Source organism: Elephas maximus, chromosome 14, assembly GCF_024166365.1.
Source record: "Elephas maximus indicus isolate mEleMax1 chromosome 14, mEleMax1 primary haplotype, whole genome shotgun sequence".
Classification (NCBI taxonomy): Eukaryota; Metazoa; Chordata; class Mammalia; order Proboscidea; family Elephantidae; genus Elephas; species Elephas maximus.
The window spans coordinates 40,391,181-40,414,239 of record NC_064832.1 but is presented as its reverse complement, the minus strand read 5'-3'; the positions used below and the strand labels follow the sequence as shown (position 1 = coordinate 40,414,239).

General features: G+C 38.3%; 1 protein-coding gene across 2 annotated transcripts in view; it reads right to left on the bottom strand.

Moving 5' to 3' along the window:
• The window catches only part of ELF1 (E74 like ETS transcription factor 1), a 63,267-nt gene that overhangs the window by 28,128 nt on the left and 12,080 nt on the right, over positions 1–23,059 (bottom strand). For both annotated transcript variants that reach the window (XM_049853146.1, XM_049853147.1), the window contains exon 2: positions 12,911–13,091. In XM_049853146.1, coding sequence (XP_049709103.1) covers positions 12,911–13,091 — 181 coding nt within the window. The remainder of the gene's footprint in view (positions 1–12,910; positions 13,092–23,059) is intronic.

Below are 23,059 nucleotides of genomic sequence, written 5' to 3'. Positions count from 1 at the left end.
AGCAGAATTTGCCTCAAAGGGCTTCCAAGGCTGTAATCTTTATAGGAGCAGATTGACAGGTTTCTCCCGTGGATTGGCTGGTGAGTTCCAACAGGTGACCTTTCAGTGAGCAGCTGAGCGCTTAACCATTGCGCCAGGAGGGCTCCTTAATGTTCTGATATATATGTAAGTGTGTGTAAGTGTGCATGTAAGTGTGTATACTGATGATTTTATATATATACACACACACACAGAATATATAGAATTGATTACATATATAAAATATATACATATATCAAAGAATCGATGCCTTTGAATTATGGTGTTGGTGAAGAACACTGAACACACCATGGACTGCCAAAAGAACGAACAAATCTGTCTTGAAAGACGTACAACCAGAATGCTCCTTAGAAGCAAGGATGGTGAAACTGCATCTTACATACTTTGGACATGTTGTCAGCAGGGATCAGTCCCTGGAGAAGAACATTATGCTTGATAAAGTACAGGGTCAGTGGAAAAGAGGAAGACCCTCCATGAGGTGGACTGACACAGTGGCTACAACAATGGGTTCAAGCATAACAACAATTGTAACTATGGCACAGGACTGAGCAGTGTTTCATTCTGTTGTGCACAGGGTTGCTATGAGTCAGAATCGACTCAATGGCACCTAACAACAACATAAAAACAGGGAAAATTTCAAACCACTTCTGTTAAGTTTTTCATAATGGGAAATTTTCAACATATATGAAAGTAGAGAGAATCATATAATGAATCTTGTGTATCCAGAGCTTCAAGCTTTAAGAATTAACAACAACAGCTAATCTTCCTTTGTCGCTACCCCCAGCCCAATGCATACATTCACGACGGACTACTCTGAAACAAATCCCAGACATCCTATCATTCAATTGTAAATATTACAGTATGTATCTCTACAACATCATTATGTAAATCTTTTAAAAAGTATTTATTCTATATTCTGTTAATAATGAAATTTCTTTAATGTCTTGAGTTTTTTTTTATTAAAGTTTCTTCAAATTAGGACCCAAAGTTCACTCACTACATTTGGTGTTATGTATCTTAAATCTCATTACTCCTGTCCCTCCAAACCCCCTTTTTTCCTTTTTGCCCTTTATCTTAGAAGAAATAAGGTCATTTGTCTGTAGTTTCTCACATTTTAGATTCCGCTGATTACTCCCCTATGGTCATTTACCATATTGCACCCCATCCCCCGCCCCCGACTCCACCCAATGTATTTCCTGTAAACTGGTAGTTCTACATAGAAGCCTGATCAGGTTCACATTCAAGTTGTGGGCAAAAATACCTGAAAGGTGGTGCTGTCACATGAGGTCTGGTAGCTTTTTTTCAATATTGTTAAGATTGAGCAGTGGGCTAAGGTATTATCATAAAACTATCTGTTATAAAATTCTCCATCAGTCTTTGACCTAATAGTTTTAGCAGACATTGATGACAGGTACCCAGAGCCATTATTTGAGTTATTAAGAGTTATTATTAAGCCATTATTAAGAGTTGCAAAACACTGGTATTCTATCATTCTTCAGCATTTATTAGCTAGAATTCCCTAAAAAGAACTTTCCTTCATCACACTGTGGTTATCCAGAATCACAATTCATACATAATGGCAAATTAAATGCTTGATTCTTTTTCCATTATTTACTGGTTTTCAGAATAATAAATGGGCTTCCTAGCATCTTCCAAAAGTGACCAACGAGGTTTTTTTTTTTAAAGTATCATTGTGAATGCATAGATTTTTAACATATTTGATGTTTTTTCAATCCACTGCCATTAGAACTCAATGGTGCTCTAAAATGCCCCATTTTGGCCACTTAATCCAAAAAAACCAAACCCACTGCCGTCGAGTTGATTCTGACTCATAGCAACCCTACAGAACAGAGAACTGCCCCACAGGGTTTCCAAGGAGTGGCTGGTGGATTTGAACTGCTGATCTTTTGGTTAGCAGCCATGATCTTAACCACTATACCACCGGGAAGTCCTTAAAGTTGGTCCTGGGTCTTTTGGGCATGGCTCAAATAGTCTTTGATCGCTTCCTTGCTTTCTGGGATGGTAAGATATTACAGGCTATTCTTGTACATTTCCAGTAAAACCCCAGAATCAGTTCTTTCTACCAAGTACCCTAGTATCTGTAGTGGAAAGTGTACTCAGAGGCCACAATCTGGACACTACGAGAGTTCACTGCTATTGGATTTCTCACTAGGTCTTTAAGTGGACAGAGTTGGGAAATAGGTTGATTATCTAAAAACTTTTATTTTAGAGAATTTTAAACATATTCAAAATTAAATATGATGATATAATGAACTCCTATGTATCCAGTATCCAGTTTTAATACATATCAACTTACAGTCAATCCTGTTGTGTCTGTATCTCCATGTACTCCCCACTGTTTTTGTTGTTGTTAGTTGCCGGTCAACTCAGATCGAACTCACGATGACCCCGTGTACAAAAGAACGAAACATTGCCTGGTCCTGTGCCATTCCCATGATCGTTGCTATGTTGGAGTCCATGGCTTCAATCACTGTGCATTTTGAGTGTCCTCCAACCTAGGGAGCTCATCCTCCAGCACTATCTCAGGCCGTATGCTGCTGTGATTCACAGGATTTTCACTGGCTAATTTTCAGGAGAAGATCATCAGGTCTTTCTTCCCAGTCTGTCTTAATCTGGAAGCTCCACTGAAACCTGTCTACCATGGGTGACCTTGCTGGTATTTGAAATACCAGTGGCATACCTTTCATCATCACAGCAGCATGCCAGCCATGTACAACAAACTGACAGATGGACAGATGGGTGTGGATGCACTCCCCACCCCATATTATTTTGATGCAAAATCTAAGCATCTTAATATTTCAACAATAAATACTTCACAAACTATCTCTAAAAAGGACTCTGTTTTGAAAACACAAACATCTAAACATCAACATTTCCTTAATACCAAACAGCCAATCAAATCTCTAATTGTCTCAACTATCATAAAAGGTTAGGCAGTGGTGTGTGAGGGGTTCCAAAAGTTGAGGGGGATATTTTGACATTTTTTTGTTTGAATCAGGATTCAGTTAAGTTCTTCACACAGAATAATATATGTTGGAGAGGTTGTGGAGAGACTGGAACACTTATATACTGCTAGTGGGAATATGAAATGGTACAACCACTTTGGAAATCAATTTGGCACTTCCTGAAAACGCTAGAACTACCATGCGATCCAGCAATCCCACTCCTTGGAATATATCCCAGAGAAATAAGAGCCATCACATGGATAGATACATGCATGCCCATGTTCACTGCAGCACTGCTCACAATAGCAAAAAAATGGAAACAACCTAGGTGCCCATCAACGGACAAATGGATAAACAAATTATGGTATATTCACACAACGGAATACCATGTAATGCCACGGAACAATGACGAATCTGTGAAACATCTCATAACATGGAGGAATCTGGAAAGCATTATGCAGAATGAAATTAGTCACTTGCAAAAGGACAAATATCGTATGAGACCACTACTATAAAAACTCAAGGCAAGGTTCAAACACAGAAGAAAACATTCTTTGATGGTTATGAGGGTGGGGAGGGAGGGAGAAAGGTATTCACTAACTAGACCCAAAACCAAACCCCTTGCTGTTGAGTAGATTCCAACTCATAGTGACCCTATAGGACAGAGTAAAACTGCCCCATAGAGTTACTAACTAGATAGTGTTTGGCTGTATTCAGGAAACTAGAGAGTAGACAAGAATTATCTTAGGTGAAGGGAAGCACAACACACAATACAGCGCAAATCAGTACAACTGGACTAAACCAAAAGTTAAAGAAGTTTCCTGGATACAACCAAACACTTTGAGGGACAGAATAGCTGCGGTGGAGGTCTGGGGATCATAGTTTCAAGGGACATCTAGGTCTACTGGCACAAGAAAGTTTATTAAGAAAATGTTCTGCGTTCCAGTTCAGCGAGTGGTGCCTGGGGTCTTAAGAGCTTGGAAGTGGCCATCTAAGATGCACCAATTGGTCCCAACTCACCTGGAGCAAAGGAGAATTAAGAACCCCCAAGACAGAAGGAAAATATTAGCCTAAGAGACAAAAAAAGGCCACATAAACTAAAGAACCCATCAGCCTGAAACCAGAAGAACTAGATGGTGCCTGGCTACCACCAATGACTGCCCTGACAAGGAACACAACAGAGAGTCTCTGATGGTGCAGGAGAAAAGTGGGGTGCAGAACTCAAATTCCAGTAAAAAGACCACACTTAATGGTATGACGGAGACTGGAAGGACCACAGAAGACATGGCCCCTGGACTCTCTGTTAACCTAGAACTAAAACCATTCCCAAAGCCAACTTTTCAAAGAATAGGTCAGACTATAAGATATAAAATGATGCTCATGAAGAATGTGATTCTTAGTTCAAGTATATACATGAGACTAAATGGGCAGCTCCTGTCTGGAGGCAAGATGAGAAGGAAAAAGGGACAGGAACTGGCTAAATGGACACAGGAAATCCGGGGTGGAAAGGAAGAGTGTGCTGACACATTACAGGGACAGCAGTTAGGGTCACATAACAATGTGTATATAAGTTTTTGTATGAGAAACCAACCTGAGCTGTAAACTTGCACTTAAAGCACAAAAAAAAAAAAAGATAAGAAAATAAATAAGTTCTTCACATTCTGATTGACTGATATGTTTTTTTTTTAAGTTTCTTCTCATTCCTATGTCACCGCCTTAGTCATCTAGTGCTGTTATAAGAGAAATACCACAAGTGGATGGCTTTAGCAAACAGAAATTTATTCTCATTGTTTAGGAGGATAGAAGTCCAAATTCAGGGCACCAGTTCCAGAGGAAAGCTTTCTCTCTGTCGGCTCTGGGGGAAGGTCCTTACCATTAATCTTCCCCCTGGTCTAGGAGCTTCTCAGCTCAGAGACCCCAGGTCCAAAGGATGTGCTCTGCTCCCTGCTCTTCTTTCTTAGTGGTAGGAAGTTCCCCTCTCTCTGCTTGATTTTCTCTCCTTTTATCTCTTGTGAGATAAAAGGTAATGCAGGCCACACCCTGGTGAAACTCCCCTTACATAAGACCAGGGCTATGATCTAAGTAAGGGTGTTGCATCCCACCCTAATCGTCTTTAACATAACCTAATCTTGCCTCATTAACCACAGGCAAAGATTAGGATTTACAATACATAGAACAATCACATCAGATCACAAAATGGAGGATAACCACAGGATACCGGGAATCATGGTCTAGCCAAGTTGAAACATATTTTGGGGGGACACAATTCAATCCGTGAAACTCACCCACCATCTGCCTCTCTTTTTTTCCCTTGTAATTATTTGCAGAAGAAACTAGGTTGTTTGTTCTCTAGAGTTTCCCACAGTCCAGATTTTGCAAACCGTATTCTCATTTCTCATTTGAGAACTATAGAAACATATTTTTCCTATATTTCTCTAAACTGGTAGTTGGATCTAGAGACTTGATCAGATTTCAGTTTAATTTTTCTTGGCTAAGATTTTTTCATGGGAAGAGGGTTGCGTAGTGGTTAAGTGCTATGGCTGCTAACCAAGGGGTCAGCAGTTCAAACTCACCAGGCGCTCCTTGGAAACTCTACAGGGCAGTTCTACCCTGTCCTATAGGGTCGCTATGAGTCGGAATCGACTCGATGGCCCTGGGTTTGGTTTTTGGAAGATGTTTTTCATACATGATGCTGTGTTCTTCCATCCAAACCCCCAGTGCCATCGAGTCAATTCCGACTCATAGCAACCACCAGAAGGGTCAAATATCTGGTTGACTCTTTTTGTAGTAGTCACAACTGCTGATGTACCATACCTATATCTATAAATAGAAACTTCCCTTCATCTAATATTTGGTTGTTCAGTGATATAGTTCATGGAGGGAAGGCAGGACAAATACTTGATTCCCTCCCTTAATTATCAGTTTCAAATAACTAGTATCCCCTATTAGTAACCAATTTTTTTTTTTAAAGTATCATAGTGAACCCACAGATTTAAACACATCAGATGTGCTTTAATCCATTATAGTTATTATTTTCACTGATGCTAAAATTGTCCCATGTTTGGCTAGAAAATGTTTTTGTTTTATTAAAGAAGAATATATCATGAGTTCATACTGACATTTACCATTCAAACTTAGTATTACAGAATTTTTACTTAACTTCCGTGATTTAACATTTGTATGTCTCTTATTTTACTCTAAATCTTGGCTTCTAATGATATTAACTTCAGTATTTATTTGATATTACACTAATATCTATCCCTTTCATTTGCATGCACCCACACACATTTTGAAAAGGCAGTAACAACAGATTTACTGAAAATAATTTAAGATTCCTTGGTAGATTTTTTTGTTGTTTGCTTCTTAGTGTATATCCCAAATATCAGGAAATACAGTCTTAAAAATCACTTTAAATAATTCTTCTCTGTATGGTTATGCCACCAACTTGGTAACATAGGTCCATTTGTTTCAGTGTGCTTTCAACTTTTAGAGATTACATATGTTCCCCCAGGAGCCTGGTGGTACAGTAGTGGTCAAATGCTCCGCTGCTAACCAAAAGGTGGGCGATTTGAACCCACCAGCTGCTCCTCAGGAGAAAGATGTGGCAGCCTGCTTCTGTAAAGATTTACAGCATTGGAACCCTATGGGGCAGTTTTACTCTGTCCTATAGGGTCGCTATGAGTTGGAATGGACTTAATTGCAACAGGTTTTTGGTTTGGTTTATGTTCCCTCATTTCTACTTAATTTTGTTTAATAATTGTTAAAACATTTACATGGCTCCAAAGTAAGAACCACAAAACAAAGTATATTTAGAAAATTCTAGCTTTCATCCTTATCCCTTTCTTCATCCTGTAAGTAACTATTTTTATTTGCTTCTGGTTTTTCTTTTCGTTTTTTTAAATATAAGCAAATGCCTACATATCATTTATATTCTTTCCTCTGTCTTGGATAGATGGTAGCATACTATTTATAATGTTCTGACCCTTGCTTTCTGTTTTTCTGCTTTATTTTACTTAATATACACTAGAGATCATTCCACATCTGTGTACAGAGACCATGCTACCTTCTAAATTAAAAAAAAAAAAAAAAAGTGAGACAAAATAAGTGTATTCAATATCAAAGATCTAATTTGTAAAACTTTGTTTATGCCATTCAGCTTCAGTGCTTAGATCAGAAAATGCAAAATAAATGTAGTATTCCTGCATGAAGCAAGAAAAGCATATCTGGTTTTTAAAAATATACAAGAAAATGTCAGCCTTTCATTAAATGGATCAAATCTCTAACTCATGCTGTTAGTTGCCATTGAGTCGGTTCATGGCAACCCTATGTACAGCATGCTCAGTCCTATGCTGTATCCTCACAACTGTTCGTACATTTGAGCCCACTATCGCAGCCACTGTGTCAATCCAACTCATGAACAGTTTCTCTTGTTTTTGCTGGCCCTCTACTAAACATGATGTCCTTTTCTAGTGATTGATCCCTTCTGATGACGTGTTCAAAGAACGCAAGATGAAGTCTTGCCATCCGACCTGGCAACTAGCTAAAATCTATCAGTAACAAAGGGCAGAAAGAGTTGACATTATCCTAAGGGAACGATTCATTAAAGACATTTGGAATTATTATGAATTACTAAAAATTATGTTTGACCTTGTGAAAACAGGCAGAGTTAAGTCTGAAAGAGGGGACAGATAGTAGTACTTTTTTTAAGAAGAAGATTAACTAATGAATTTGGTCATCATGGCTACCTCTCATATGTGGAAATTTAATTTCTACCATCTCATTTAATAATTTCAAATTTAGATCCTCAAAATGCTGGTAATGGAAGAAGAATCTCCACATAGATAATGATTTTCAAAAAATTTCTGGCAGTATAACTCCTTTTCCAAATGAAAACTTAGGTGGAATTCCAATATATAAATAGAAACGGCGGTATTTTATCGCTGTACTTTTACTTTATAGGCTTCAATCTGTATCAAACTTCATATGAGGTAAATCAATGATAAAAATAAAACTTTTGATGAACATGAAAATTTAAAATTGGGGGTTACAGATGACAGCTGCAGTCCAATATTAGTCTCAAATTCATAACATCGTTAAATCTTTTTTATTATTGAAAATTTCAGACAAAATCCAAATTACGAGGAATAGTATAATGAATCCCCCATGTACCCATTCTCAGCTTCAACAATTATCAACATATGGTCATTCTTCTTTCATCCAAACCCTTTTCACCGCCCAAAGAATTATCTGGAAGCAATCCAAGATATCATATTATTTTATCACTAAAAATTTTAGCATTTGTATCTAAAAACTAAGGAACCTATTTTAGAAACGTTAACACAATGCCGATACCATACCTAAAATATTAACAACAATACTAATATCATACCTAAAATACTAACCAAAAGGTGGATGATTTGAACCCACCAGCCTTGGAAACCCCATGGGTGCAGTTCTACTCTGCCCTATAGGTCGTTCTTTCTAGGACCCATCTCATTCTTCCCCCAGCACTATTCCCTCCTCAATTGCGGCATGCTGGCCCCTCTACCACTCTGGACTAAGGAGGGCTACAGAATTCTTTCCTTTCTCATGACACTGCTCAGACAAGGATGGAAGATTTAAACAAAGGCTTGGGTAGGAGATAAGAAAGAGGAAGGGAGAAGAAACATGCAAATAGAAAATCTGGTTTTCAAGATATGGCTTATTTTCTTAGCCCATTCCACACCAGTCCTATTTTCCAGGAAGGAGCCTATCTGTATCTAGTTATCTGCTGTCTTTAAGTCTAAACCCAAGAGAATGAAGCAGGGAAAGGAATAAGTAATTCCTTCTCCTAAGGATCTAAGATCTGCTTTCCTACTCTTAATGTCCTCTCTGAAGACCAGAGCCTTTCCTGATGACTAATTTCAACACTTTCAGGGGAGGCCCAGGCTTCCAACTTTCCTACAGAGAGCATAGCTTTCCCCCAGGGCTTCAAGAAGTTACATCAGAACATACTGCAAAAATCCCTCCACACTAGATCAGTTAACAATGAATAGAAACTTCTAATCTGAAGTTATCAATTTCCTTATTGATAAGGGAGAAAAACAGTCTAGAGTACCAAAGAACTTTAATTGGGTTGATCTGAACGATAAACAAGAAAATGCTCTGTAAAAAATAGAGGACAATACAAAAATTAGGTGTTCTTAGCCAAAGTTATCATTGGGGGCCCTGCTACTAGGTGTGTGACCTTGGGCAAGTCATTTAACTTAATCTAACTTGTTTTCTTTTTTTGTTCTGAAAATTAAATAAGATAATGTACTGTACATTAAAAAAAAAAAAATCCCGTTAAAATGATACACTGAGAAGTTGTCAGTTTTGTGGCATTCTTGCCAAAAATGCCTCATTCCAATCATGAGAAAACATCAGACAACTAAAACTGAGGGGCATCTTACAAACTACATGACCAGTACTCTTCAGAAGTGTCAAGGTTATGAGTTATAAGACAAAGGAACTGTTACGGCCTGGGAGAGGCTAAGGAGAAATAACATCTAAATGGAACATGAGATATTAGACAGGATTCCGGGACAGAAAAAGGACATTAATGTGAAACTGGTGAAATCTGAGTAAGACTTAGGTTTAGTTAATAATATTGTGACCAATGATAATTTCTTGTTCTTGCGACACATACAATAGTTATGTAAGATATTAAATTGGGGGAGCCAGAGGAGGTCTATAAGGGAATTCTGTACTATTTTAGCAACTTGTCTATAAATCTAAAAATAATTCAAAATTAAGTTTTTTTAAAAACAATCTGCAGTGTGATTAATTACTTCTGTGTGTGGCCTTTCTAGCCATGGTCTTGTGACTCCTAACCAGGTGATTGGGTGGGGTTGCGCAAATAGGATAACCTAGCCCACAGAGGGGACTGGTCAGCTTCGCCTTAAAAGAGAGCCAATTCCAGAACAGAGAGGAGAGCCTCTACCATCACCAGAGATGAGAAACCTGAAGGAAAGACCCACAGAAGACAGCGCAGTGGGATTCCCAGCCCAAGGAGCAAGAAAGCTGAGTGCCTTTGGGCAGAGACTAAGGGCCAGGGGGAAGTCTAAGCCTAGCCCACGAATCTGGGACCCGCCAGCCACAACCATATGAGCCATTTCCTTTATGTGGTTCCTGAGTTCTGTGAGATGCTGCAGTGAATTAGGCAACCCAAAGACAGGAGGGACAGTACTCAGGTGAGAGGGAGTAGCTGATGTTAGAGATGATGCAGTGCTACAGCAGCTTGGAAAAGTTACACATTTGGGACATCTTTAACCTCCAACTCTTAGTTGTCTAGTGCTGCTATAACAGAAATACCACAAGTGGATGGCTTTAACTAAGAGAAATATATTTCTTCACAGTAAAGTGGCTAAAAGTCCAAATTTGGGGCATCAGCTCCAGGGAAAGGTTTTCTCTTTCTGTAGGCCTTCTCATCAATCTTCCCCCCTCCCCACTAGGAGCTTCTCTGGGCAGGGACCCCTGGTCCAAAGGACTCACTCTGCTCCCAGCACTGCCTTCCTGGTGATATGAGGTCCCCAACTCTCTGCTTGCTTCCCTTTCCTTTTTATCTCTTGAGAGATAAAAGGTGGTACAGGCCACACCCCAAGGAAACTCCCTTTACTTTAGATCAGGAATGTGACCTGGGTAAGGGTGTTACAATCCCACCCTAATGCTCTTTAACATAAAATTACAATCACAAAATGGAGGACAACCACACAATACTGGAAATTATGGCCCAGCCAAATTTATACACATATTTTTTGTGGGACATAATTCAATCCATGACAGCCTCATAGGAACCAGCTTTGTGTTGATCCTTATAAAAGAAATCATTCATTTATGATCACAAAGCTTAGTATATAGTAAGCATTCAATAAATGATTGCTATTGCTTCGATTATCATTATTGCAATTTATTCAGTTCCAAATCAATCTTCTATTCCTTCCCCTAGCTACCCATACACATTGCTGTCAAGTCAGTTCTGACTCATAGCAGCCATATAGGACGGGGTAGAACTGCCCCATAGGGTTTCCAAGGAGTGCCTCGTGGATTCGTACTGCCGACCTTTGGGTTGGCAGCCGAACACTTAACCACTAAGCCACCAGGGTTTCCCCTCCAGCTACAGCTAGCCTATATCATATAAGTTCCTGAAATGCTGTTGCTGCTCTCGTTTTCCCAAAAGCATAAGAAATAGAAACTCACAGTCTTTTCAGTACCTATTTTGGTGTATCCCTGGCTAGTTTATAAGATTCCATAGGACAACCCACAAACAAAACCAAACTGAGCTTTTGCTGCTATGACAAAAATGTCAGCACAATTTCTATCCCTCTGTGTCTTGGTCTATACCATAATGGTTTTTATCTTATTATCTTTTTTTTTTTTTTGTCATCTTCCCATATGATGGGTGAAAATGGTATTTTTATTTCATACTGTATTTAACTGCTGACTAAGAGAAAGTAACCTTCCTAGTTATACTCATTGGGCACTTGTGTATTTTTCACTTACTACTGCCTATTCAAATCCTTTGCCCATTTTAGGTTGCTACTGATTTGTAGGAGCTCTCTATAATTGAGGACATTAGCCCTTTACTTACCACGTGTAGGTTGTAAATAGTTTTACCTGTTTGTCATTTTCCTTTTATTGTTAATTATATTGTTTTTTGGCATTAAAAAAAATTTGATACTTGTTACAATAAGGTAGGAATCTAACTTTCTTTCCCTCTTCCACCAAAACAGATACCTAGTCATTCTCCCTTTCCCCACTAATTTAAAATGTCACCTATATGACATATTAAACTCTTCAACAGATCAGAATCTGTTTCTAGACTTTATATCGAAAAATCCAACTTAATATTCTTCCACAAATGTTACATTTCTCTAGTTACCATAACTTCAAAATTTTTAATATTTAGTAGCTTAAGTTATTCATTCAAAAAAACTTAATTGAATGTGTATTATGCACCAGGCATTGGGCTAGATGCTGAGGTAAACCTGTGAACAAGGCAGCCACAATAACTGCTACCATGAAATCTACAGATATACCTCATTATGCCTATTTCTGGTAAACTTTTTAACGTAAGACTAAATATTCAAATAACCTTTACTTCCAAATAATCTTCTCAAATATCCCCAATGCCTCTGGACAAGATGCATGAATTAAATGTACAAAAATACAAATATAAGTACCAATTTCTAAAACTTATCAAATATTACTACCACTACTGAAACCCTGGTGGTGTACTGGTTAAGAGCTATGGCTGCTAACCAAAAGGTCAGCTGTTCGAATCCACTAGGCTCTCCTTGCAAATTCCATGGGGAAGTTCTACTCTGTTCTATAGGGTCGCTAAGAGTCGGAATCTACTCAGTGGCAATGGGTTACACCTCACACTTCTATAGTCTACCTTCAAGTTTGAAATATCCTACTAGTTCCGACTGAACCAGAAGAGAAATCTTCTGTAAACACCAGGACCTTATCTTATATTTGGATCATGGCCTCCTGTTTTGCTCCCTGTGGCAACAGCAAAAAAAGAATATTCCCACCTACTTCCCTACAAACAACTTATCAGAAATACAGAGTGAGGCATATGAGAAATGCTCAGTGAAGATTTGATCAGATGAACAGGTTTAGTCCCTCTTACATGCCCCCTATCTTGTCATGTTTGTCTCAATATATGTGGGAAAGAAGAAAAGGGAGGTGAGAAAGCAGTATGAAACACAGGCAAAGGAGAAAGAAAAAGTAATTCCTTTCTTCCTGCAGGTCTCTAGCTTCTGCAGGTAATGAAGTCACTCAAAATCTAAGCAAAGGTAGAGACTTTCTGTACTCCAAAAACCACAGACCTGGCACACTGCCTAAAACCATCCTGCAGTGAGGTCTATTAGAGGCATGCACACCTGTAAGGGTGATGTCGTCATCATCATCATCTATGATTTCTTCTTCAGCAACATCCAGCGAGCTCTCAGTAATCATGTCATTGGGCTCTTCCACACAGGCTAGACCGGCATAACTGTTGAGAATATCGGCACCAGGAACATGTTCCACAATTACAGCAGGAAAAATAGCTGGATCACCAAGCTGGGACCGGGGGGGGGGGGGGGGGGGGCGGGAAGTGGGGGGTGGGGATGAGAAAACAAAAAAAGATTAATAAAGTTTTACCTTTGATTAATGCAAAGAAAAACTATTCGATATTGAACATCAGTTAGTTTCTACATCATCGGTTACTTGTATCTTGATAATCCTAGGCTGGAAAGAATATGTCATCTATTCAGAGTGAATAAACTTTATCTACTCTGGGTCTTAATACCCAAATTTCCATTGGAAAATCCTATAAAAGTACATTTTTAAGATACAGTTAAATAAAAAAAAGATATCATTAATGCATAAGCATGAACCAAAAAGTGACATACAAATGAACTGCATGATTAGATAAAATCTCAAAAATTCTACGACAGAAAAAAAAGTACCATTTGTGAGCTTAATAAATATTAAACTGTCACTTGACATACAAGCCTTGTTTAACAACAGTTTTTGACTCAAGTGGAAAAATTAACTTTCATATTCTGTTATTATCCTTATCAAGCATGTATCTACTAAGGTTATAAATTATTACTAGCTTATAATAACTGCTGTTACTATGACTAACATCTATTTATAGGATCATGGAATTTTAAATCTGGAAGGATGTTTAAAATGAGTCCAGGCATCTCATTTTACAAATGCAGAAACTCACCTAGAGAGGGTTTCAAACAATCTGCTTAAAAAACAGTTAATTGGTGGCAAATTTCATTAAGTTACCATTTCCATTAGCTTAATTTCAAACGTAGAAAAGTTGCCAAAACGAAAAAAAAGTACAAAGAATTCCAATACACCCTTTGCCCATAATTCCATGTTAACATTTAATCATGGCTGCCTTACCATTCTCTTTCTATATTATTTTTTTCTAATTTATCCTTTTACACTAAATACATGAGTGTGTATTTCCTAATACACAAATATTATCTTGCATAAAGATAGTATAATTATTAAACCAGGAAATTAACATTCATACAGTACTATTATCAAATCTATTGGCCTCATTCAAGTTTTTCCAGTTGTCCCACTCATGTTCTTTATAACAAACAAAAAAATTTTTTTTGGTTCAGAATCCAGTCCATGGTAATAGGTTTCATTTAGTTATGTTTCTTCATGATACAACTCCATTGATCTGGGACAGTTTCTTGTCCTTTAACTGGGACCAATTCTTCAGTCTTTGACTTTTCACAACCTTGAGGAATACAGGCCATTCGTTTTATAGAATGTACCTCAATTTGGGTTTGTAAGATATTTCCTCATGATTAGATTTAGATTATGCATTTTGGGCAGGAATACCACAGAAATTATTTGTGGTCTTTCAAGCGTATCAGCAAGGTGTGAAATCACCTTGCAAAAACCAATTTGGTCTTTGTTTTCAGTTCTTTTGAGCTGGACCACACTTGAGGCTAATGAATGGGGGCTGACCAGACCACGGAGGGATCAGCTAGGGGCCCGGTGTTGACTAAATCTCCGGAAGCACAATGTAATCTATCATGGCCACATGGAGACGCCCATAAGAGCCCTGAACCCTGAGACTCAGATGAGCTTCCTGGTTGGTGACCATGCATACCCGTTGAGACATGGAAGCTCCATGCTAGAAACTCTCCTAGACATCATCCTGCGCACCTCTTTGTAACCTTTTTCGTCACTATAATCTGTAGCTGTAAGCATGGTGTGCTCTCTGTGAATTCTGTGAGTTGTTTCAATGAATTATCAAACCTACAGGGGCAGTGAGAGCCAGTAGGAGCTGGCGTCTGCCTACTTGGCAGTCTCAAAGACAGTGTCCTTCTAACTAGTGAGTTCTGGCCCATCTCCAGGTAATTAGGGTCAGTGACAGAGTGTGCTACATGAGTGGCTAGCGATGAGGATGGAGAAGTGGGAAAGTGAAAACTGGATCCAACCCCGCATTTTGGGGATTTGATTCGTGCTGATCCTTATCACAAAATTAGCAATGAAGGCACAATTTACCCACTTTGCTCCTTGCTTTGTGTAGCATGATATCAGGAGGCCCAAAATACCTACTTATCCCATTAGTGGTGATATTATATGGTGGTATCTACCAGGTTTCTCCACTGTAAAGTTACTATTTTTCCCTTAGTAATTAATTAATACCTTGTGGGAAAGACACTTCAAGACTATGTAAATATCGTATTTCTGAAAGAAACATTTACCCATTAAGTAGTATCTTCTAAAATGTAAGAAAAGTTCTTGCCCATAGATAATAATGTCACTTTGTTATTTTCCTTTATTAAGTCAGCCAGTCGAGGAAAATTTGCTTATGTCAGGTGGATCTTGGCTGAAAGCAGAGAATATCACAAAGATGTTTACCTCTGCTTTATTCACTATGCAAAGGCATTCCACTGTGTGGATCACAACAAAATTATGGAAGAATGGGAATTCCAGAACATTTAATTGTGCCCATGCAGAACCTGTACATAAACAAACAGAACAAAGGGATACTGTGTGGTTTAAAATAAGGAAAGGTGTGTGTCAGGGTTATATCCTTTCACCATACTTATTCAGTCTGTATGCTAAGCAAATAATCCAAGAAGCTGGACTATATGAAGAACAACAGGGCATCAGGATTGGAGGAAGACTCATTAACAACCTGCATTATCCAGATGACAACAACCTTGCTTGCTGAAAGTGAAGATGACTTGAAGCACTTACTGATGAAGATCAAAGACTACAGCCTTCAGTACGGATTACGCCTCAATATAAAGAAAACAAAAATCCTCACTACTGGATCAATAAGCAACATCATGATAAACAGTGAAAAAACTGAATTTGCCAAGGATTTGATTTTAGTTGGATCCATAAGCAACACCCATAGAAGCAGCAGTCAAGAAATCAAACAACGTATTGTATTCAGCAAATCTGCTGCAAAAGACCTCTTTTAAAGTATTAAAAAACAAAGATACCACCTTGAGGACTTAGGTGGACCTGACTCAAGCCATGGTACTTTTCATTGTCTCACATGCATGTGAAAGCTGGAGAATACATAAGGAAAATAGAAAAAGAATTGATGGCTTTGAATTATGGTGTTGGTAAAGAATATTGAATGTATCAGGGACTGCCAGAAGAACAAACAAATCTGTCTAGGAAGAAGTACAGCCAGAATGCTCCTTTGAAACGAGGATGGCAAAGCTTTGTCTCACGTACTTTGGACATGTTATCAAGAGGGACCAGTCCCTGGAGGAGGACATTATGCTCAGTAGAGTAGAGAGTCAGTGAAAAAGAGTAAGAGTCTCAATGAGATGGATTGACACGGTGGTTGCAACAATGGGCTCAAATATAGCAAGGATCGTGAGGATGGTGCAGGACCGGGCAGCGCTTCGTTCTGTTGTATATAGGGTCGCTACGAGTCGGAACTGACTCGACAGCACCTAACGACAAACAACAAAGTCTGCTAGACTGAAAATATTTATGGTTTCATTACAACTAAGCAGCCTCAATGTTTAAAACGGTATGTATATAGCACAAAGGTTAGAGCTTACTTCTATCATAAGGATTTAATTACCTAAATTAAATATACGATATTATAGGTGCTACATAGATATTATCCTCGCATACTAGAATGTTACATTCAAAATTTATGGGTAATAACCCTAAAACACATTTGGATCGTTTTATTTCAAAACGTTTCTTCCTGTCTCAGAAAAGAGGAAATAAGTCAGAAATAACTGAGTCTCCAAATCATAACTTTTAAAACTGAAACTAGGGGCTCAAAAATTATACTGTAAAACACATGTGAAGACAAGAAAATATCATATAAACTGGTCATAGGCAAGTACAGTCATTTGATCTTCCCTCTCCCTCTTTTGAGAGGTTAATGCTTCATATGCAAGCCAACCTAATATGAACATAAGCTTGTTAAAACACTTCTCTCTTAAGAGTTTAAGTTAACCTTCTAGTCATCTTCTATCAAAGATGAGTCCAGGATTGAGTTCATTTTCACACAATTTTATATTATTCTGCAACAACCCCACATACCAGGTAAAAACAGGGCCCATCATCTCCATTCACTGACAGATGAGGAATTGGGTTAAAAAGTTTGCCCAAAGTCATCCACTGAGTCAGAGACAGTGGCATGCCAACCCAACTTGGAGGACCTGTCCTTGACCAAAATGAAACTGAAGTATTCCTATCTAAATCTATTTGGCTACTGAAATTTGGGTGGAGAAGGACCAGAGTGTGGATATCACAAAGGATATCTCCCAACACTTTTCTGAATCTATATAGTTCCCAAGTTTCAGGTAGCTACTGATACTTATTGCTACATTCCTGCTAATCATTAAGTGGATCGAAGGAAATGACCATTGTATTCTTCAGAATTTACAGGTCTCAGGTACACCTTGTTAGATACCGCCATAATCAACACCACTTCTACCACAGTATCCCCCGCTCCAGAGGCAAGCACTACTAACAGTTTGTTTCCTAACAGAGACAACCTATTGGCTTTAAACAATCATTTTAATTGCAGTTCAAAACATTTAATAATTTTTAAACTATTTAATAAGGAAAATTATAAACACAAAAGAGTAAAGAAATGAATTTCCTTTAAAGTAATTAAGAATAAAAAGGCACAAGATGAATGTAATTATTGTTACTGAATTGTACATGTAAAAAAAAAAATGCTGAAATGGCAAATGCTTTGTTTATATATACCACAATTGAAAAAAGTACAGAAAAAAAATATACAGAAAAACAAAAGAATGAAAAGGAACACATGGTTCTGATTTAGAAGGTAGCTCGGAGCCCTGGTGGTCAGTGGCTAAGCACTCAACTGCTAACCAAAAGGTCAGTGGTTCGAACCTACCAGCCACTCCATGAGAGAAAGACGTGGTGATCTGCTTCCATAAAGATTACAGCCTTGGAAACCATATGGGGAAGTTCTACCTGCCCTATAGGATCCCCATGAGTCAGAATCAACTCAGTAGCAATGGGTTTCACATACAGTGAAAAAGAAGACTGTGAACCAGAAAACCTGGGCCTTCTCAAACCCTTGTGATGTGACCTTAATTTCCTCATCTTTAGAGAAAGAAGAGCATTGGCTGATCCTAAGGGCCGTTCCTGGTGTTCTGTTAAGATGTATTTTAAAGGCAAGGGCTCCAAAACTGGCTTCATAACATCACAGTATAAGAGATTATTCCCTCTTATGGACTAAATGGGGGAGAGAGTGGCATGCACAGTGACCACGTGGCTGCTGCCTCTGCTGTTCCATTAGTGAACATTTATTGACACTTTAGTATGCACCATGCATTTTGCTTATTGCTTTACATGGATCATCACCTTATTTAATCATCACAAAATCCTACAAGGGTGATACACTGGAATATCTATTTTATACAGGGGGATACTGAGTCAAGGGAAGTGAATAATTCACTGCAAGCCATACAGATAGTAAGCAGTAGAACAGTAACTTGAACTGACACCAGTGTCCATATTCTTTACCTGTGTCCTACAGTCAGCCTTCAACATGGTACAGTATTGGCTTGTTAGCGTATTTACTTGGCTCTGTTTAGAACAACAGAATAGGTAATGAGCTGTGTTTGAAGGTGGGGGTATTTCAGTATCATCTTTTTTAGGACTTCTCCAATCTGAGTCTCTTATAAACCTTTTGGGCATAGGCAGTTACTCTTGATCCCCAGGCTATCTAGTCCCCTTCCCAGTTTCACTCCCATTTTAGCCATGTAGTCGTCTCCTGAGTCACTTGCTCCGTTCATGAAAAGCTTGGGCCATACTTTTCCAGTCCACTGAAATGGAAATGCACGCTCAAAACTGTTCCTCTCTAATTTATCCAGGGTGCTCTTAGTCTCTACACAAGAAACAGACTAACACTGGGTCTTCATAAGAGTATGTATAGTTAGGTTAAGAGGTCTGAGTCTGTGTATACAAAATAAACCTAGGAAACACCTCTCAGGTGACTGGAAAGACTCTTCTCCACTACTACCATAAATAGAAAGAAAATGCAGACTCCAGGAGCTCCAACTAAACTCCGGCCTTCTAAACTAGACTGATTGCCAACTGGCTCAAGCTAATCATCAGGAACCTAAGGAACCACACATTTTAAAATTCTTCATAGAAATCTGGCTCCCTCCCTCTTAAATGGAGGCATGTCAAAATTTCAAAGGCTGAGTTTTCCTAGATTTAAAAAATAAAATATTGGAACAGAATTTAAAGCCTATCATTTAATTTAAAGTCTATCATTTGATAACTGGTTCCCTCTACCCTAAATAATTTCTGTGGCTTATGGCAATAAGGATATATATAATCTTGTTACTATTTCTAAATTAAGATCAGACATTATTCTTTGAGCTTCTTTGCTTATCTACCTCACTTCTTCCATGTAATTTTAACCAGACCTCTTCCCAAGGTTTATTTAAAAGGGAAGCTTCAGGAAGGTCAGAGCTATTCATAAAATGGCCATACTCCCAATAAGATCTGTTACCTCCTTTCAAGAAAAGAAGGTACTCTCAACAACAATAAAATAAAATTCTGTTTTTAAAAAATTCTAAGGAATAAAAAGAAAGAAAAGAAGGTACTGGACATTTCTTTGCCGTCCTAACAAAAATGTTGCATTCCACTTGGTTGATGACTTTTTTTTTTTTTTAATGACTGTCGAAACAAACTCAAAAGCCTCTCCTCTATGGTGCCTTTTATTTGAATCAGAAAACCTCTCTCAACTCTTTGAGTGGTTATCAACCCTGTCTGTATACTGGCAAACTTCCACAAATATCAAAACCTGGACCCCCAAGGGACCAAATAAATCAGAATCTCTGGGGAGTGTAGCCAGGGCATTTCATTAAAGCTCCCCAGGTGATTCCAATGCACATCCGCGATTCAGCACCACTGCTCTAAAGAATTACAACATTCATGACTGCATTCCCTAAACTGAGTCAACTCTAATTACTCATGCCAATGCCTGGGACACTAGTACGCCAAAGAAACAAACAGATTATTATGAGATCTTTTGCTGTTTGGCAGTTGAAGGCTATTTTACCACTTGCTTTTGGAACAGAACCAAAATAAATCACAAATGATAGGATTGATAGGATTAAAGGACAACGTCTTGGGGTCAAAATCTATCACAGATCAGAGAGTTTCCAATGCCTCAGTTTCTATAACTGAACTATGTACACTGTAGTCATAGGCTGACTTTCAACTGCTCTGTAACTTTATTGAAGATCTTAACTGTTCCAGAAAGAAAAACACACGTACCAATTTCCCTTTTCTATTAACTGCAGGTAAATTTAGAACATTTGTTGAAAGCAAAATTTTAACAAACTCTTTAGCAGCAATAAAAACTAAACCAAGTTTTAGTAGGAAACAGACAGTTCCCCAAATTTCAACACTGTCTGTTACACAGTTTCCATTTGTTGTGGTTCATCACAAATGTGGCAATACCATCAAGTCAAAAAAAGAAGGAAACAGACCAATCTATGAGCAGTACAATTAAGTTTCTACAGTAAGGAGACTTGTGTATTCCCTCGATATACTACAAACTAAAATTCTAGGAGAATATTTAAGAAACTGTGGATCAGTATTTCAACTCTATAAAGAAATAAAATTGTTCAACAGGCTTTTGGATTAAAGAAAAAAAAAGCACGAGAGCTTTCAAATAACTTGTTTGCCAAGCTCCTCTAAAAGCAGACTCAATCTGGTACATGGTTGTGAAACATCCTGCCAAGATTCTCTATGAAACAGCTTAAAATGAAATACCTAGCAAATGTTCTCCAGAAGAATAAGGGAGTTAAAAACAGTGTTTTAAAAATTTCCCGAATGCAGATATTCCTTTTTTTAGGGCAGGTGCATAATCAGCACACTTTCAAGTAATTTAAGCTACCTCTTTGTCTCAAGACAAGGCAGTATGGGGAGTGCCTCGGGGCCTTTGTTATTGTTGTTAGGTGCTATTGAGTCAACCTGACTCATAGTAACCCCATGTGACAGTGAGTAGAACTGTCCCATAGAGTTTTCTAGGCTGTAATCTTTTTTTTTTTTTTTTAATCTTTACTGGAGCAGATTGCCAGGTCTTTCTCCTGCAGAGCCTCTGGGTGGGTTCGAACTGCCAACCTCTTGGTTAGCAGCGCTTAACAATTGTGCCACCAGGGCACCTCAGGGCTCCTCATGTTGTCATTGTTAGGTGCCCCCAAGTCGATTCCTACTCATAGCAACACTATAAGACAGGGTAGGGCTGTCCTGTGGGGTTTCCAAGGCTGTAATCTTTACGGAAGCATAAAGGGTCACTATGAGTCAGAATGGACTTGATGGCAATGGGTTTGGTTTTTGTTTCTCTTGCCGAGTGGCTGGTGAGTTCAAACCACGGATCCTCCGGATAGCAGCTGAGCACTTATCCACAGCACCACCAGGGCTTACGGTTCTCTGATAATCTTAAATAATCTTAAATAGCTCTCCCCACTCCAAGGTCGTTCTAATACACATACAAACTAAACAGTATACTTCCTATACACATTTTTGAGACAAATTTCTGTGCCCTGCCTGCCAACCAGACTGCTGCCCCAAAGCCTCATCCTGTGAAGACACTTTTTTGAGGTCCTCTGACTTATTCTTAAAATCAAAAACAAAAAACTAACACTTCACTGTATCATGACACAATCTGAATATTTTCCCACGCAGCAAACACACTCTATGTACACATGGTGAAAACAGGGCGTAACACCAGTGCTGGGCTCTGGAGTCAGATGGATGCTGTCTAAGTGCAGACTCTACTTTGTCCTGAGTGTTTGAACTCAGGCAAACTATACAGCCCCTCTAAGCTTTAGTTTCCTGTCCATCTAAATTAGGAATAATAACATCTTCAAAGGTTGTTATATGAATTAAGAAACATTACTTGATATACTCATGGCATATACCAATATAACAGTTTGATGATGAAGTCCCTCAGTATTTGATTTAGACAGAAATAAACACTCTTAAAAGTTGGTTTACTATAATCTCACGTTGAGGGGCATTTTTTTTTTCCTTTGAAATGAGAATAGTCCTTTCAGACAATTGGGGAACAGACTTAACCATTTACAGTCAACAATGGCCATTAGCTTCAATTAGAAGCAAAAGTTGGATACATATGTTTTCTCTTTGTGAAAATTATCAAGCTGTACACTTAGGAATTCTGTCTATTTTTGCATATAAGCTATATTTCAATAAGAAGTATAAAAAACAGAGGTCTATCTGATGGGAGAAAAAGAACTTCAAAATGTCTTCAATTCTTTTCAGCTTCACTCGGCTCTCAGCACTGTTCTGAGGCAGAAGTGGAAGCAGAACAGCGGGGAGGAGGGGGCCGGAACCAGATTAAATACTGTAGTGGTATTCCTTTATCACCTTATATAAACCATAATAAAACCAAAGGCAATCTCTAGACCCAACACATCTATGTGGACATACACACAAAGAAACTGGGGTGACTGGTGAACAAAATAAATCAAAATTGATATCCTTTGAAACAAGCTCCCACAGTACATTAAAAAAATATATATTTCTGGGAATAGGTAATACATGAACATATTCAGATTCCAGAAGTATAAAACATTATTACTGTCCCTCTCCCCATAAAGTTCTGCTCCCCAACAGCTACCAGTTACTACCAATATCCGAAGAACATTCTAAACGACTTCAGGTATTGATGTATTAAAACAAGAATTGTGTAACAGATATCCATAGCCCGGCACAAAACAAACAACAGTTGCCATACTGTACAGGGTTATTACGAGGCTCACAAGAAAATCCATGTCACAAATAGGGCCTAGCGAGGGTAAGAGACCGTAAGTGTTAGCTCTTATTACTATATTTAAACAAACTATTCATTTTGAGATTAGCCTATTGTTAACGTGTGCCAATTTTGGAATCAGCGTTGTAAATGGCTTTGTGAGAATGACCCAGGAGATTTCTCTCTTAATTGAAACTGTTTAAATAGTTCATTAAAATTTAAAATAACTCATTCATGAAACTGTTCA